Source organism: Panthera onca, chromosome B3 (genome assembly GCF_046562875.1).
Source record: "Panthera onca isolate mPanOnc1 chromosome B3, mPanOnc1 haplotype 2, whole genome shotgun sequence".
Lineage (NCBI taxonomy): Eukaryota > Metazoa > Chordata > Mammalia > Carnivora > Felidae > Panthera > Panthera onca.
In genome coordinates, this window is record NC_138344.1 from 54906202 (window position 1) to 54921413 (window position 15212).

The 15212-nt window shown below is 37.4% G+C and overlaps 1 protein-coding gene across 12 annotated transcripts in view; it reads left to right on the forward strand.

Moving 5' to 3' along the window:
• CEP152 (centrosomal protein 152) overlaps positions 1-15212 on the forward strand; it is a 104185-nt gene that overhangs the window by 52113 nt on the left and 36860 nt on the right. For 9 of the 12 annotated variants that reach the window (XR_009606021.3, XR_009606020.3, XM_060618602.3 and 6 more), the window contains 7 exons: positions 760-888; positions 1479-1588; positions 2324-2452; positions 2599-2734; positions 7017-7202; positions 8808-9089; positions 11709-11840. Coding sequence is in view for 10 of the 12 variants with exons in the window: in XM_060618602.3 (XP_060474585.1) it covers positions 760-888; positions 1479-1588; positions 2324-2452; positions 2599-2734; positions 7017-7202; positions 8808-9089; positions 11709-11840 (1104 nt within the window). In the remaining 2 variants the exon portion in view is untranslated. The remainder of the gene's footprint in view (positions 1-759; positions 889-1478; positions 1589-2323; positions 2453-2598; positions 2735-7016; positions 7203-8807; positions 9090-11708; positions 11841-15212) is intronic. The other 3 variants (XM_060618607.3, XM_060618609.3, XM_060618606.3) reach the window with 1 other exon arrangement.

Here is a 15212-nt window from a genome sequence, read left to right on the forward strand (position 1 = left end):
ATAAAATATAGATCTATGAGGTAATAGAGATTATATAATAGAGATTATATATAAACAAATAAATGCAGAAATAGAATAGATGTTAAACTTGGTGTAAGATAAAAAATAGAATATTTGCATTGCATAGTCTCAAAGTATCTCCTCATAAGATACTTATTCTAAATTACAAGTAGGAAATTGTAGCTTTACAGTGATAGTGCCTGCAGATGCTACCTTCATTTATTGATCATCACCAGTGATGAACCACGTTGATCTCCTGTGTCTCCTGAAGAGTGCACATAGCATTTCTGTGGCATTCATGTAAAAAATGGATGACTTGAATTTAATAATGAAGTGACATCAGAGAAGCCCAAATTGAAGGCCATCTTACACAATAACTAGTTGATACTCTTAAAAAGTGTCATAGATTTGAGAGACAAAGCCTGAAGAACTGTCCTTGGATTGAAGGAGACTCATGAGCCATGACAACTCAATGCAATGTGGAATTGTCGATGAGATCCTGAACTACAAAAAGGACGTTAGAGGAAAATGGGAAGATTTTGTATAGGGTCTGTAGATTAGGTAACAGTGCTACATCCTAGTTAACTTCCTGGTGTTGATAATTGTATGGTGGTTATATTTGGGGATGATGATAAAAGTTACATGGAAGTTATTTGTGATGTTTTCACAGTTTCTTTGTAAGTATGAAATTATTTTCAAAACCAGAAGTTAGAATTTCTTAAAAACCTGAAAAACTTTTGATTTCTTTTTAACATTTAGAGTAAAACAGATACCACGGAAAAACCAACTGATCAATTATGGCCTGGGTCTTCTACTTCTGATACAATTGTGAAAGATGACATTCTGCGGCTTAAAAATGAAATTCATGTTTTACGACAACAAAATCAGGTGATGAAAAAGTTTCCTATATGTTGTGAGAATTCTTATGACCTCATTATATTCAAAGGATATAACCGACTTTTCAAAAAAAAGTTGCAGAGGCAACATGAGTTTGTAGACAGGTTTATTAGTGGGTGAATAAGGATTCCAGTTATTTCCCTTTATTGGCCATAAGGTCATCGTTTTCTCAAAAGGTAGGTTAGTGGAACTCCAGGCTCCTGGGTCTGTAGGAGCTTGGCTGCTGGAGGTGTTCTTCTCTGGACCAAAAAAGTTAAACCTTGTTTATATGGTTGTTAAGATTATTGAATCCTAAGACTTACTTTAAGAGATCACTTAGGGAATACTTCTCTGGCTAAGTGTTTCTATTTCATGTAGTTCAAAATGAATACAAAATTCTTAACTCTTAACTCCTGTCATAAAGCTACTTGTCAAATAAGTGAATCTTACAAGCCATAAGGAGTCTTTGTAGAATTATGAAAACGATACATCAGTGCTACAGGGTAGAGATAAAGCATGGAAGATAATAAAAAAAAAAAGATTGGACTAATCAGTGAATATGATGTTTATTTTCTCTAACTGCTTTATTCTTTTGTATCTAGGAACTTAAAGAAACGGAAGAAAAACTGAGAGATACAAATCAAGACTTATGTAATCAAATGAGACAAATGGTACAAGATTTTGACCATGATAAACAGGAAGCTGTGGATAGGTAAAGTCTATGCAGAGGTCTAATGCCTGACTCTGCCCTTCACGGCCCTGCTCTCCCACCCGCCAGAAAAGATTCAAGAAAAATTATGGTGTGAACCTTCCCTACTGAGATCTCACTGAAGATGAGTCTGTGGCTTCTCAAATTAGAATTTAGAACACATTTTCCATAGAAATGATGTTATGTAGTGGGCTGGGTTCTATAGCACCATCAAAACTGCAGTTCATTGAGATAGTATAGCTTAATGGTTTTCATAAACTAGTCTGGGAAACTAGTCTTTATAAGGAAGAAATCTGTGGGAGGGAGTATGTCTTCCAATTACCAAATCATAAACTTGGAAACAGAGTTTTGGAACATAACATACTTGTGAGTTGGGTACTGCTAGTATCTATTTCTAATATAGATAACTTGGAATTTTGGAACTCTACCCTATTATTTCAATTAATTTTTTATAAACAAGTCCTCAACAAAGACTATTATCTTCTTGAAGGACTGGGGCATTCTCATATCCAAGTTTCTCATTTTTCTCTGGAAACATTTAAAGAGAGAAAATTTTGCAGAATTTAAGATCATCCACTAGGAATTAATTATTACTTTTGGTTGGGGGGAACCAATCTGACCTTAATTATAATTTGCATTAGAGAGAGGGAGTGGGAAAGAAAGGAAACCAATTTATCCTGGTGTTTCTAATAATGCTGGGCATTTCTTTAGATTCTATTGTCCGCTTTCTGTTTCTAGGTGTGAGAGGACTTACCAGCAGCACCATGAAGCCATGAAAGCCCAAATACGTGAAAGCCTGTTAGCAAAGCATGCTTTGGAGAAGCAGCAGCTCTTTGAGGTTTATGAGGCAGCTCGCTTGCAACTTAGGTGAGAATGAGAGAGTTTAGCTACCCTTCAAGCTCTAGAGACAGCTTTCTCCTGTTCTGTAGCTTAGAGGAAAATTGTTTTGCAGCCCTTGTATTTTTTTTTTTTTTTCCTGGTGGTCATTTGGTTGCTGGTTTTGTGTATCCAAGGTCTGACTTAGATAACATGAATAAGGAGATGGCTGCTGTGCAAGAATGTTACCTGGAAGTGTGCAGAGAGAAGGATAATCTAGAATCAACTCTGAGGAAGACCATGGAAAAGGAGCAACAGGCTCAGGAGAAGAAGGTACAGTACAAGTTCGTGTTGTGTTTGTTTCAGCTCTTTTCTCTGGCCTCACTATTGTCATGGAAACCAGTATACTTGTTCTCTTGTGAAACAGGGAAGGCCTATGGAGAAGTCTCTTTATTTTTGGCTATCACACTCTGATAGCTCACAAAATACAGTAAATATTGAGATGATTTTTAAAACCTCAGTAGAAAATGGCATACATATAGGAGAAAATGATTCTTCCTTATATTTATTCCAAGTGGCAAAACAGGGTTCTAAAAATAAACGAGAGTAGACCCAAACACTGTGAGTCTGAAACCCAGGGATTCTTGCTTTCCACTTTTGCTGGCTCCTTAGTTGAACCTACATAGTCCCGTGGGTGATGCACAGCATATTCCCTCAGAAACATTTTCCTCTGACCCATTTCTGTCTCAGTACCCAAGTGTCATTTTATTCTTCTGGGGAGAAGGGCAGGAATTTGAACTTGGGACTTAGGATAGGGAAGGTGGAGAGCTTTTCAGGGAAGCTCTCATTTTTTCGGGAAGCTGGAGGGGCTCCTATACTTTCCCCTCCTGCCTGAATCTTCCCAGTTGCTGTTGGTGAGTGTCCAGGAGTAAAATCACATGTAAACAGTCGCCCGTCTTTTCTTCCCTGTCCTGCCTGGAGCCTCATCCAGACACACGTCTGACTCTCCCTTCCACTTTGGACCAGCCTGCAGACCACAATTTGAAAGCCACCTGCGTCAAGATTAGAAAATATTTTTAAAAGCCTGAGTAAATGTTCTATACAGAGGTTTTCTGAACAAAGTTATATTAAAGCAGGCTCTTGCTACTACAGACTTTAAAAGAATAGAAAGAGCAGGTGAGGAATTCAGCTCTTTTAATGTTTGTATTTTTTTGAATAGATTAATATGGTGAAAAAACATGCCATGTATACATATCGTCTAATGGAAAAAGAACTTCTAAAGCGAGCTCTTTTACTTAGTGCTGACAGTATAAAAGTTAGAAGGGATCTTAAATTACTTAGAAATTAAGGACTTAGCTTTTCATAATGTATAAAAAAATTAAAATAGGGAGAAGATCTCTGCTGTGATTTTTTTTCTTTTTAAATACGTAAATTGACAAGAACAGAAGAGTAATTCTCTCAAAGAGGTCATTCTTTTCAGGAATATATTTTCTGGTACTTTTCAAAGAATCAGTTTGGCTATAAAATTAGATCTCATATAATCGGTCGTTTGGAATTAGCAGCTGCTGCTGACCAATACTGGCTCATGAATGCTTGTGCACCAAAGCAGGGAGGAAAGTTAAAACTGCTATTTGGCCCTTCCAAAAAATCTTACAGGTTAAATATTTTTCTTTAAAGATTTTAAGTTGTCATACAGTGAAATTGACTTTTTCATTTGGTGTTTGTTCTATACATTTTTAACATGTGATTTAACACATGTATAGAGTAATGTGGATACAGAAGAGTTTTATCACCCTATAAGACTGCCTTATGCTATCCCTTTGTAGTTAATACCCAGCCCCACTGGAAGGGCCAGTGTACTTAACGCATGAGAAGTGTAATTCCTTTCTTCTCTGGAATTGTTTAGTTTTTTTTATTTAGATTTATGTAAATCCATTACAAAATTTAGTAATTTTTATAAGCCAGTCATAACAGAACTTTAAACTTAAGAGAATTTATTTAATCTTTTCATATCCTAGGAAATGTTTCACACTCACAATGGAAGAATCTTATTAAACTCAAGCAAGCTAGGGAACTTTCATGGAAGTTCTCTGCAGGCCATAAGGCATTTTCCCTGCAGTTGACTTTCCGGTCAGTTACTTAGTCTGGATACTGAATTTAAAAGATAGACAACAGCAAGAGTCCTACGGTGTATTTTCCTGTTCCGTATGTGCTCTTTTCTGAAACAGTTGTTGAGTTAGACCATGGGTTAAGTAAGAGCTCAATGCCAAGTTTTAAAACTTTTATTAACACACGGAACTTTCCTCACATGTCAACCTGGCTTGTTCAGAGAGTGGGAGAAAAGTCATCCACACAGAACCCCTTGGACTCTAGTAATCATTGGAGGTCATGAATTTGCAGACAAGGCAAAGATGGACAATATTCGCATTCATAATGTCATTTCTGTATACGTTAGTCTCATCTGTACAATTGTAATACATGCTAAGTCAGTCCTTAGAAGTTAGAGGTTTTTTTTTGCTATCGGGGGCATGCAAATCAAGTGTAAATGTTTTAAAACTATTGAAAAATTTTCTTTAATGATAAAACTTTTAGAATTAGATATTTCTGTAGTATGTTCAAATGGCAGATCCCTGTGCTCAATAAATCTATTACTTCTGTAAAGAGAGGGTAGAAAGGTTTTCCTTGCTGTGGTAGACTGCAAAAATGGCTGCACATTCTTCCCATCACCGAATGCATGCCCCTTCGGAGTGTGACTTTCTAGCAGTTCTCAGTAAGAGGTCATCTGTTTCTCATCCCTTGGATCTGATTTTGGCCAATGGGACATTAGTAAACATTAGGCAAAAAGAGTCTTAAAAATAATTTATGCATTGGGACTTACAAGCTTGATACTCTCAGGAACTCTGTGGCCACCACTGTGTGAATGATCTGGGATAACCTGCCGAGTGATGACACATGTGACCATGTCATCTTTCTAGCAGACGTCAAGCTAACCCCCAGACGTGTGAGTGAGGCCATCTTAGACCATGTGCTTCAACTGCTTGCAGAGATCAGCTAAATTGACTCAGATCAGAATCACCCCCCAGATGACCAGGGAATCCTGAGAAATAATAGATGTTTGCTGTTTTAGTTTAGTTTTATTGTTATGGTCAAGTTTTGGCTGGCTTATTATGTAGCAAAGCAATTGATATATGCACAAACATACAAACACACAGAAAATTGGTAGCAGTTTTCTTTTCTGGGTCAAAAGGAAAGTAGATACATATGGAAACAACTCCTGAAGCATAGATATACACAGGTAAGACAATGTGAGGATTCCTTTTAAAGTCAACAAAAAATAACTGTGATATGTGACATGACACTGGACAACTTTCTCAGCCACGTGATAGTTCGATTGTTTTAGTACAACTACAGTTTCTATGACCTGATTGTGAAGAAATGGGTCCCTTAGTCACTGGAGATTTTCTGAAATCATATAGCACTGACAAAAATAGATAGCATCTTTTTGGTATGTGCCATTGGTGGAGAGGAATCAGATGGGAATTAAGACCAAAATAAGCCAGGTCAGGTGTGAACCAGGAAAGAAACCAGACAACCAGGTAGCATGAATCAGAAATAATGGTAAAGAGACACAGAGCAAAAGCTCTTTTGCTGCGTGGCAATAGGTATGTGAAGTGTATACTTCTCTGGCATTATATTTTATGAGCTTCAGTGGGACCACCAGAAAACCGTTTCAAAAATTTTCACACTGGGGCCACCTGAGTGGCTCAGTCGGTTAAGCATCTCACTCTTGGTTTTGGCTCAAGTCATGGTCTCATTGTTGGTGAGTTCGAGCCCCGTGTTGGGCTGCGCACTGAGTACAGAGCCTGCTTGGGATTCTCTCTGTCTCTGCTCCTCCCCAACTCACCTCTCTCAAAATAAATAAATAAACTTAAAATAAAAATTTTCACACAAAAACCCTTATAGGTGATTTTGATCCCTGAGTAGAGTTTTGTTAGAGTTTTCAGATCAACTGGATTCCTAAAATAAACAGAGAATAGTATATGAATAGTTCAAATTATTAAATTTGTATCTGATAGTTGACAGTTACTATTTCATAATGCTTTAGCTAGTTTTGAGAAAAACAATTGTCTTTGGTAATGAAAAAAATATGCCAGTCTGAATTTATTACAGGATGCATACTTTTAAGATAGAGCAATAATTTTTGTTTTATATCAGAATATATGTATTTCAGAAACGTACTTTTTTTTTTTTTTCCTGGCCTGTGATACCCAATGAGTCCCATGGTGGGTGGGGTGTAAACATAAATGTCAGTTAAACTCGTTAAAAAGTGCTCTTCATATATTGAAAAAAAAAAAAAAAAAAGTTGTTCTTCTAGTAACATATTGATTGTGTTAGACGCTTTTTCTTTTAATATAGCCACCTGTAAATTTTTTATCCAAATATTTGAGATCCAAGCAGGTCTGTACAAGACAGTCTATTAAGCTGATTGAGTTAGCATGTAGGAAGATCATTTGTCTCTGTTGCTGCCAGTACCTGCCTATGACCAGTATTTTATAAATTTGCCTTGGAGAGTATTAGTATAATACAGAGATATTTACTTGAATTTTGTTTAAAGAGACAGCTATTGGAGGAAAGAGAAGAATATGTAAACAGACTGCAGGTGGAACTTGAAGAAAAGTACCAAGACACCCTTATGATGGAGAAGAGCAAGTGGCTGAAAGAACAAGAAACTGATATTAAACAGCAGGTTGACAATGAAGTGATGTTAGCCAAATCACACTGGGATGAGGAACAGACAGAGGTGTGGGTTAAAATTTCTTTTCAGTCACCATGTTTGGAAACTGTAGTATTAACTATAGGGAGACCGTTCTTCCTGAACAGACATAATTTTTCATTGCCAAGCACCTATGTGATCATTCATTTCACTTCTTGGGATTGGGCTTTGGGCAGCTTACAGTAGTTTTATTTCTTAAAACTTCTCCCCTCTCTTGTCCCTTCAGTGCAATTCAGGATATAATGGTTTTTGGAGGGGTACTTTTTGATTCCTCAAAATGAAACCCTCCTCTAATTTCATATTGTGGAATGAGTCAGATGACTCTAGACCAGTCTATAATAACAAATAGATAACCCATCCTGTGGATTAGAAGGAAGAAGTAATGACTGGGCAGGCTCAAAAGCACAAAAAATTACCTTTTACCTAAGTAGCAAATGAAATTACTAATAGTTTTCTAGAAAATTAAGAACCAGATTATGATCTTGAAAACTTAGCTGGAAGGGAAATCAATTTTCAAGCTTATCGAAACTAGATTCTTTGGTCTGCAAGATTGCTATTACCTGGGGGTGTGGCTACCTAACGGTGGATAGTAGACCACTGTCCTGTCTTTCAGCATCCCTCTTCTTCATCTCCCACCCCCACCCTCTGCAGCAGTTCATTAATCTAGTGCTTGCACCTGAAATTCTTTTACTAATCATTTTTTAATACAGAAATATGTATTCTGGAATATATACATTTATGCCTGTAAAATCTGGCTAGCACAAAACAAATTCTCTATTTTTACAATGTTGCACATTGTTTTATATTTGAATCTGCTAACCATTTATTTACCAGGAAGATGAGATAGAGAAGTAATGTTTTTGTGAGACTCTCAGGAAAGCATAAACTGCTACACAAGATTGCCATTTCAAATGCAGCAACATAGCCTGGGACTGTGGTAGCCAGGGAAGCAGTCTGAGAACTCTGGATACCCAGGAGGTGGGAACCAGGAACAGAGAAAAGCAACTTTTGCTGTTTCACAGTTTTGCCTCAGACTGACTGTGTTTTGATCCATCCCACTATCCTGTTGAAAGCAGAAAGTTGTCATTAAGACATCCTTCTAATGATGCCCCTCCTTCAATGCACAGTAGACTCAGTAGAATTTAATACCCTAACAAACAAGAGTCTAATGTGTTCAAGTAAGTAAAACTATTTTTAGATCGTGCAGTTTTAGGTTCATTATTTAGACTTAACCCAGTGCCTGCTTTGTGGAAAGCCTGGTGTTGATGGAAAAATACATATTAATAGTATAAATTTTCCTCTTAAAAAAAAAAAGAAATCATGCCACCTTTGTAGTGGCAATGTCAAAGCTTCCAGAAGGTTGCATCTTGAGAGCAAGAAAGCCTGACCTATTGCGGTATACTTCTATCTCCCATGTGATTTATGCCACGTACATTAGGGTCCAACAGTAACTTTCAGGATTTACTTGAATATATTTTCATTGACTAAGCTTCTAACTCTCATGTAATTACTACAACAATGTCTAGATGGTTTTCAAACACAGCTGTGGTTGCTCTTTTGGCTAGCTATTAATTCTGGGTTTTGCTTATTTGAGTGTTTTTTCTTTTCATACAATTTTTCTTCTGAAAACAGATCAAACAAGAACTTATTCAACAGCTCGAAAAAGAGTGGCAGTCTAAGCTGGATCAAACTATAAAGGCAATGAAAAAGAAGACCTCAGATGGTTGCAGCCAGACTGACCAAGTAACCACCAGTGATGTTATTTCCAAGAACGAGATGGCAGTCATGATAGAAGAACAGAAGCGAAAGATCCAGCAAGATTTAGAGCAAGAGAAAGAAACAGCTGTCAGTGGGGACCTGAAGAAACTCGAGGTGGAATTAGAACTCAAATATTGTGAAAATATAGCCAAACAGGTAACAGGTTTATTATAGTAGAATTATTGGAACTGCCTATTAATGAAAACCTGTAAAATGCTACCATTGAACTTGTTCATAACTTTATACTTTGAAAATTTTGTGCATTCTAGGGTAGAACCTCTTGGGTTGTTACAAAAAGTTTCTTCCACTGTATTTCTGTCACAAAGCTGTTACCCCTCAGTTTTTCCATGTATTCTTTATGTTTACAGAGTGTTTGCTCCTCTGAGTTTGGTCTAAGCGTTAGGGTGCTTGAGGTTAAAGGTGGCGGTTTTATAACTGGATGAAGCACATCTTAATTAAGAATCTTTCATACCTAACTTTATAGAAGGTACTCCACTGAAGTAGTTATACATAAGCAAACTTAAAGCAAGTGAGATATTAGACAGTATTTGCACTGCAACTCACAGAGTTGAATCTGCAGGCACTCCCCTCACATGGGACTTTGTCTGTAAATCCCATACGCTGCCAGAAAGCGGGGCCATTGCCTCCCCTTAGAAGCACTCAGAAAGCTAGCTTGCTTTTAACTGGGGCATGTTGTTTGGTTTCCAAGAAATGTCAGCCTGAGTGAGCTGTGTTAATGAAATAGCTCTGTGTTAATGCAATAAAGAGTTTTTGTTGGTTTTATCTACATTATTATAGTGATTCTCAAAACTTTTTTGCTTCAGGATGCCTTTAACACTTTTAAAAACTCAAGACTCTGAAGAGTTTTTCTCTGTGTGGGTTATATCTATTTACTGTATTGGAAAATATAAATCTAAGGAACTTTTAAAAAAACAAGAATACTGGAGCACCTGGGTGGCTCATTGGGTTAAGCGTTTGGCTCAGGTCATGATCTCAAGGTTCATGAGTCTGAGCCCAGTGTCGGCTGTGCGCTGGCCATGCAGAGCCTGCTTGGGATTCTGTTTCTCCCTCTCACTCTGTACTCACCCACTCTCTCTCTTTTTTCTCTCTTTTTCTCAAAATAAATAAATAAACTTTAAAAAATTAGGAAAATAAAATCTGTAAAAAAAAAAAAAAAACCAAGGATACTAAACCTGCCATTGGCTGTCAGAGCAGTGATAAATCACATAGCATGACACCATTGTATTAGTTACACATGCAGGACTGGGTGTGAAAAAAATAAAGTGTGAATATTACTTTGAAAATAGTTTTGATCTCACAGACCACCTGACAGGGTGTTTTGTCCCATAGAGGTCCCTGGACCTTAATATTCCTTATTTTGTATTTACAAACGAAATGCTTATTATGCAGTCTTAAAATAATACCTGAAGTAAAGTTTTAAAAAAATGTATTCAGCTTTTGATAAATACTTGGAATTCTGCCTATTTGTTAAGTTGTTCTACATGATTTAAAAAAAAATTTTTTTAACGTTTACTTATTATTGAGAGAGAGAGAAAGAGCATGAGCATGAGAGGGGCAGAGAGAGGGAGACACAGAATCCAAAGCAGGCTCCAGGCTCCAGGCTCCGAGCTGTCAACAGAGCCCGATGCGAGGCTTGAACTCGCAAACTGTGAGATCATGACCTGAGCTGAAGTCGGATGCTCAACCGACTGAGCCACCCAGGCCCCCATAAGTTGTTCTACACGATTTTAGAGAGAATCCTTATAGTATGGAAACATAGCCAAATCTGTGTAATTGTATCAAAGGCATCTTCAGTCAGTTAAATCATTTCCTGAAATGTTTAAGGTTTGAACAGAGTTAAGAAAATGTTCTGTGGACAAAGAGACATGTTTAAGGGTGCTGTTCTGGTATATATACAATTACAGATGTTGTGAAGAAAAATAACATCATGTAGTAAGAAAGGAAATATTATTAATAACCTTTGGAGGAATATAAATTTCTATAGGGGCTTTATCTTTTCCCCATATTTGTAACTCCCTAGGTTTTACCTGTAAATGTATTTAGCATTTTACAAAAAAATTCAGCCCCTTATGTCAACTCTAGTTTTGTATGTTTATATGGATATAGGTACGTGTGTATTTATATTTCAATACAAGGAAATAAGGAAAGGTTATTTAATAAGTGACCTTGTGGTAACCTGTGACAGATTTACCAACAGATCACCCTCATAATTCATCAAGTCTTATATGTTTGCCTGAATTGCTATATCACCCTCATTCTTTAGTTGCAAACTCATTACAGACAGCAGGAAAAGTTGCTTGGTACAAGGCTCTAAGCTATATTGGTGCATGCTTGTGTGGGTTCATGTGTTTATATGTACGGCATGAGGACTGTGGATATGGTGGGTGTACTGATTGGGCAGCCCTGACCCCAAGCAGCCTCTCTGCATGTCTTCTCCTTTTTCTTAAGATAAACAGGAATTTCTTGGAAATGGCAATTGGTACTTTGTATGAAGCTTTCCAGTAATGGTATTGGCTATCAAACATTTATAGATTCCTACTTTTTGTGCTGGCATTTGCATGGGACAGTATGGGAAGTTTAGAACAGAAGGATTAGAATCTACTGTTTGGGATCAGGTGGGCTGCTTGAGGTCAGTGTAACGTAGTGCGATATGATGTAAAATACACATGAAACCATAGTTGCTAATTGCGAATGGGATCTTTCTGAAATTTTATACCTCACTTTACTGCCTACTCTTGCAATATCCAATTGCAGGTAGAAACAGCTGTGCAAAATGCTCGTCATCGATGGCTGGAAGAATTACCTGACCTTGCAGAGTATAAAGCACGTGTAAGAGCAGAACAGAAGAAGTGGGAAGAGCAACAAGAGATCACTGTGGCAAGACGGGTAAGTGCTCTCCTGGAAAAAAGCTTGAGGAGGGCCTCTCTCCTGATGTCTCATCTTAGTTCCGAGAATCAGTATCTCCTCACAGTGTTGTGGAAGGATTAAATGCAATAATGCATGGTAAGCATTAGCTCAGAGCCTGACTGATGGCATCTGTTCTCATCATCAGGATGCTGAGGGAGAAAGAATGTATTTTAGGGTCTTGAAACTCTCATAATCAGGAAGGTAACCTTAACAGTGAAACTAAATCCTGTTCTGTCTTGCCCTATCTTTAGGGGAAATTGAGAACAGGTGTTTATCTGTTTATTAATAGCTACATGGTATCCTTTTGCATGCTGGAAGTTTGTTTTCCCTGCTTTGTCAGTAGTCTTATAATCTTCTTGGAAAATAGCCAACTCTCCTTACCAGAGAGGTCATGTTGTTTGACCAGAAACATAAGATATTATAATCATTTGCATTCTTTATTAGTGTAAACCAGTTCTAATCAAAATGCCAATAAACTGAACATGGTTTGAAATTTGACCCTAATTCTAAAATTTACTTGGAAAGGACTAGGAATTTTTTAACTGTTCTGGAAAAGAAATAGTCGTCCAACCCTAACACATAATAGAGTATGTTGGAAAGCGACAATTCAGTGTTGAGTCACAAAAATAGAATTTTTCATTTTGTATTACACAGACTTCAGAGATAGGCCCAATTATGAATAGAAATGTAATTGTTTCAAAACAAAGGAATAAGGAATTATTCCATAATAAATGGTCTTAGGATAGCCAGATAGCACTTTGGAAAAATTAAGGTTACCTGTGCTTGCATCATAATAAAGTCTAAGTTGATGAAGAAGTTGAACATTTTTACATGAAAGTATAGAAGAAAGAAATTGAATACCAACATCACTCAGTTTGGGGACAATAGTTGTAGTAGCAAAGATGTATGAATAGGATATAAGAGATACAGTTAAAACATTTTTGCTTTTGTAATAAAAAAAAGTGAGAGGATAATAAAAAAAAGGAAAATAAATGAATTAAACATAAGAAACATTACTACTAATATGTGGTAAGAAAAACAATACAAATTTATAAGAAAACAAGGAGCTGTAGATAAGTACACCAACAATGTCCAAATATGACAATTATGTACAAATATGAGAAGTCCAAATAGCAAACTTAAACTGCTATTTTATGCCATATGTATGTCTTCTTAATTATAATACAAAAAAAGATAATAGATTGCAGTGTTAAGTGTATACTATTCTCCCAACATGACAACTATTTTCAAAATAGTATAGGTGACAGACATTGTAAATGACTCATATGTTGTATTCATAATCTTATTCCACAGAATACTTAAATAATTCAGCATAAATAAATCTATTGTAACAGTTTTCTTAAGTTATGTGGTAGTACACAGGTGTTCACTGCATTATTTTCTATACTTTTTAAGTATGCTGAAATAGTTTAAAAGGAAATTTAAGAGGGAGAGAGAGGAAATAATATGTACATGTGACTCAGCACTGAAGTCAAGAAGAATAATAAAGTTGGTTAGTATATAGAAAATAGGCAAGAGATTTTTTTTTAAGTTTTTATTTTATTTTTTATGTTTTTGAGAGACAGAGTATGTGAGCATGTCAGGAGGGGCAGAAAGAGAGGGAAAGAGAGAATCTTAAGCAGGCTCCACTCTCAGTGCAGAACCTGACACGAGGTTCTATCTCACAACCTTGAGATCGTGACCAGAACCGAAATCAAGAGTTGGACATTCAACCAGCTGAGCCGCCCAGGGACCCCAAGAGATCTTTCCTTAAGAACATAGAAGACCTGAATGTATGTGAATGCAGAAATACAGGAATGAGAAGACAGTGTGTTGCTTCTCAAACTTTATCAGGCATGAGATTCACCTGGAGGGTTTGTTAAAGCAGATTCCTGGGATTTATTCCCAGAGATTCTGATTTGGTGGGTCTGGAGTAAATCCTGAGAAATTTGCATTTCTAACAAGTTCCTAGGGGATGCGACAGTGCTGGTTTTTAGACCACACTTGGGTGTGAGTAGCACTATTCTAGATAATTATTCAGCCACAGAACATAATGTTAACATGTTGTGAATCCTTGGTCCAAACCAAAGAAGGTGACCTAGAGCCAGTTTCAGTGCATTGGTGGGAGGGTTCTTGGGAGATTAGAGTGATCCATCAAGCTCCGTGAAAATTTAAAGCCGGTTATCCAGAGTCCAGAAGTTGTCAATTGGTTCAGTGGTTCTTAAACTTTGCTGCATATTAGAAAAACTTGAGGATCTTTTAAAAATTACTGTTGCTTGGGGTGCCTGGGTGGCTCAGTCAGTTAAGGGTCTGACTTTGGCTCAGGTCATAGTCTCAAGGTTCGTGGGTTTGAGCCCTGTATCGGGCTCCAAGCTGACAGCTCAGAGCCTGGAGCCTGCTTCCCATTCTGTGTCTCCCTCTCTCTCTGCCCCTCCCCCACTCATGCTATCTCTCTCTCTCTCTCTCTCTCTCTCTCTCATAAATAAATAAACTTAAAAAAAATTACTGTTGCTTGACTCCTAGCCCCCAGGCTTTATGTTTTAATTGGTGCAGGATATGGCCTGGGTATTAGGATTTTTTTTTTTTTTTAATTTTTTTTTTTAAACGTTTTTATTTATTTTTGAGACAGAGAGAGGCAGAGCATGAACAGGGGAGGGTCAGAGAGAGGGAGACACAGAATCTGAAACTGGCTCCAGGCTCTGAGCTGTCAGCACAGAGCCCGACGCGGGGCTCGAACTCATGGACCGTGAGATCATGACCTGAGCCGAAGTCGGATACTCAACCGACCAAGCCACCCAGGCGCCCCTGGGTATTAGGATTTTTAAAAGCTTCTCAGGTGATTCTACTGGGCAGCAACTATCAGGAGCCCCTGAGTTGATTAATGCTGTTAAATTCTCCTCCCACAACTTCATGTGAGAGGATGCACACCTTTGGAGAGGTTGGGCAGGTCCTCCCGATTCCATGGGATCTGCCACCTCCACCAAGTCACCTGGTAATGGTCTCCAGGCATCCATTGTGACAAGACTATTTTCCCTGAAGGTACTCTTTAAGCATGTTTCACATCACTACTGAATTATTCTGCTAGTAGCGAAAGAATTTTGCTGTGCATTCCTTTGTAAAGCTCATCTTAGTGGGTTCCCTTAGTAAATTTGAAATAGAGTTCAAAATTTGGATTTATGTGCAACTATTCAGGAGCACTTATTGAATAAAGGTGTATAACATGTTTTAGAATTTTTACAGTTGAAGGTGTTTGCTAAGATGATATAATAGCTGGAAATTTAGGAGACAGATACCCTATCTCAACATCCAGAGCATATATGTATACAGTACTGACTTTCAGCAGCCACCGCT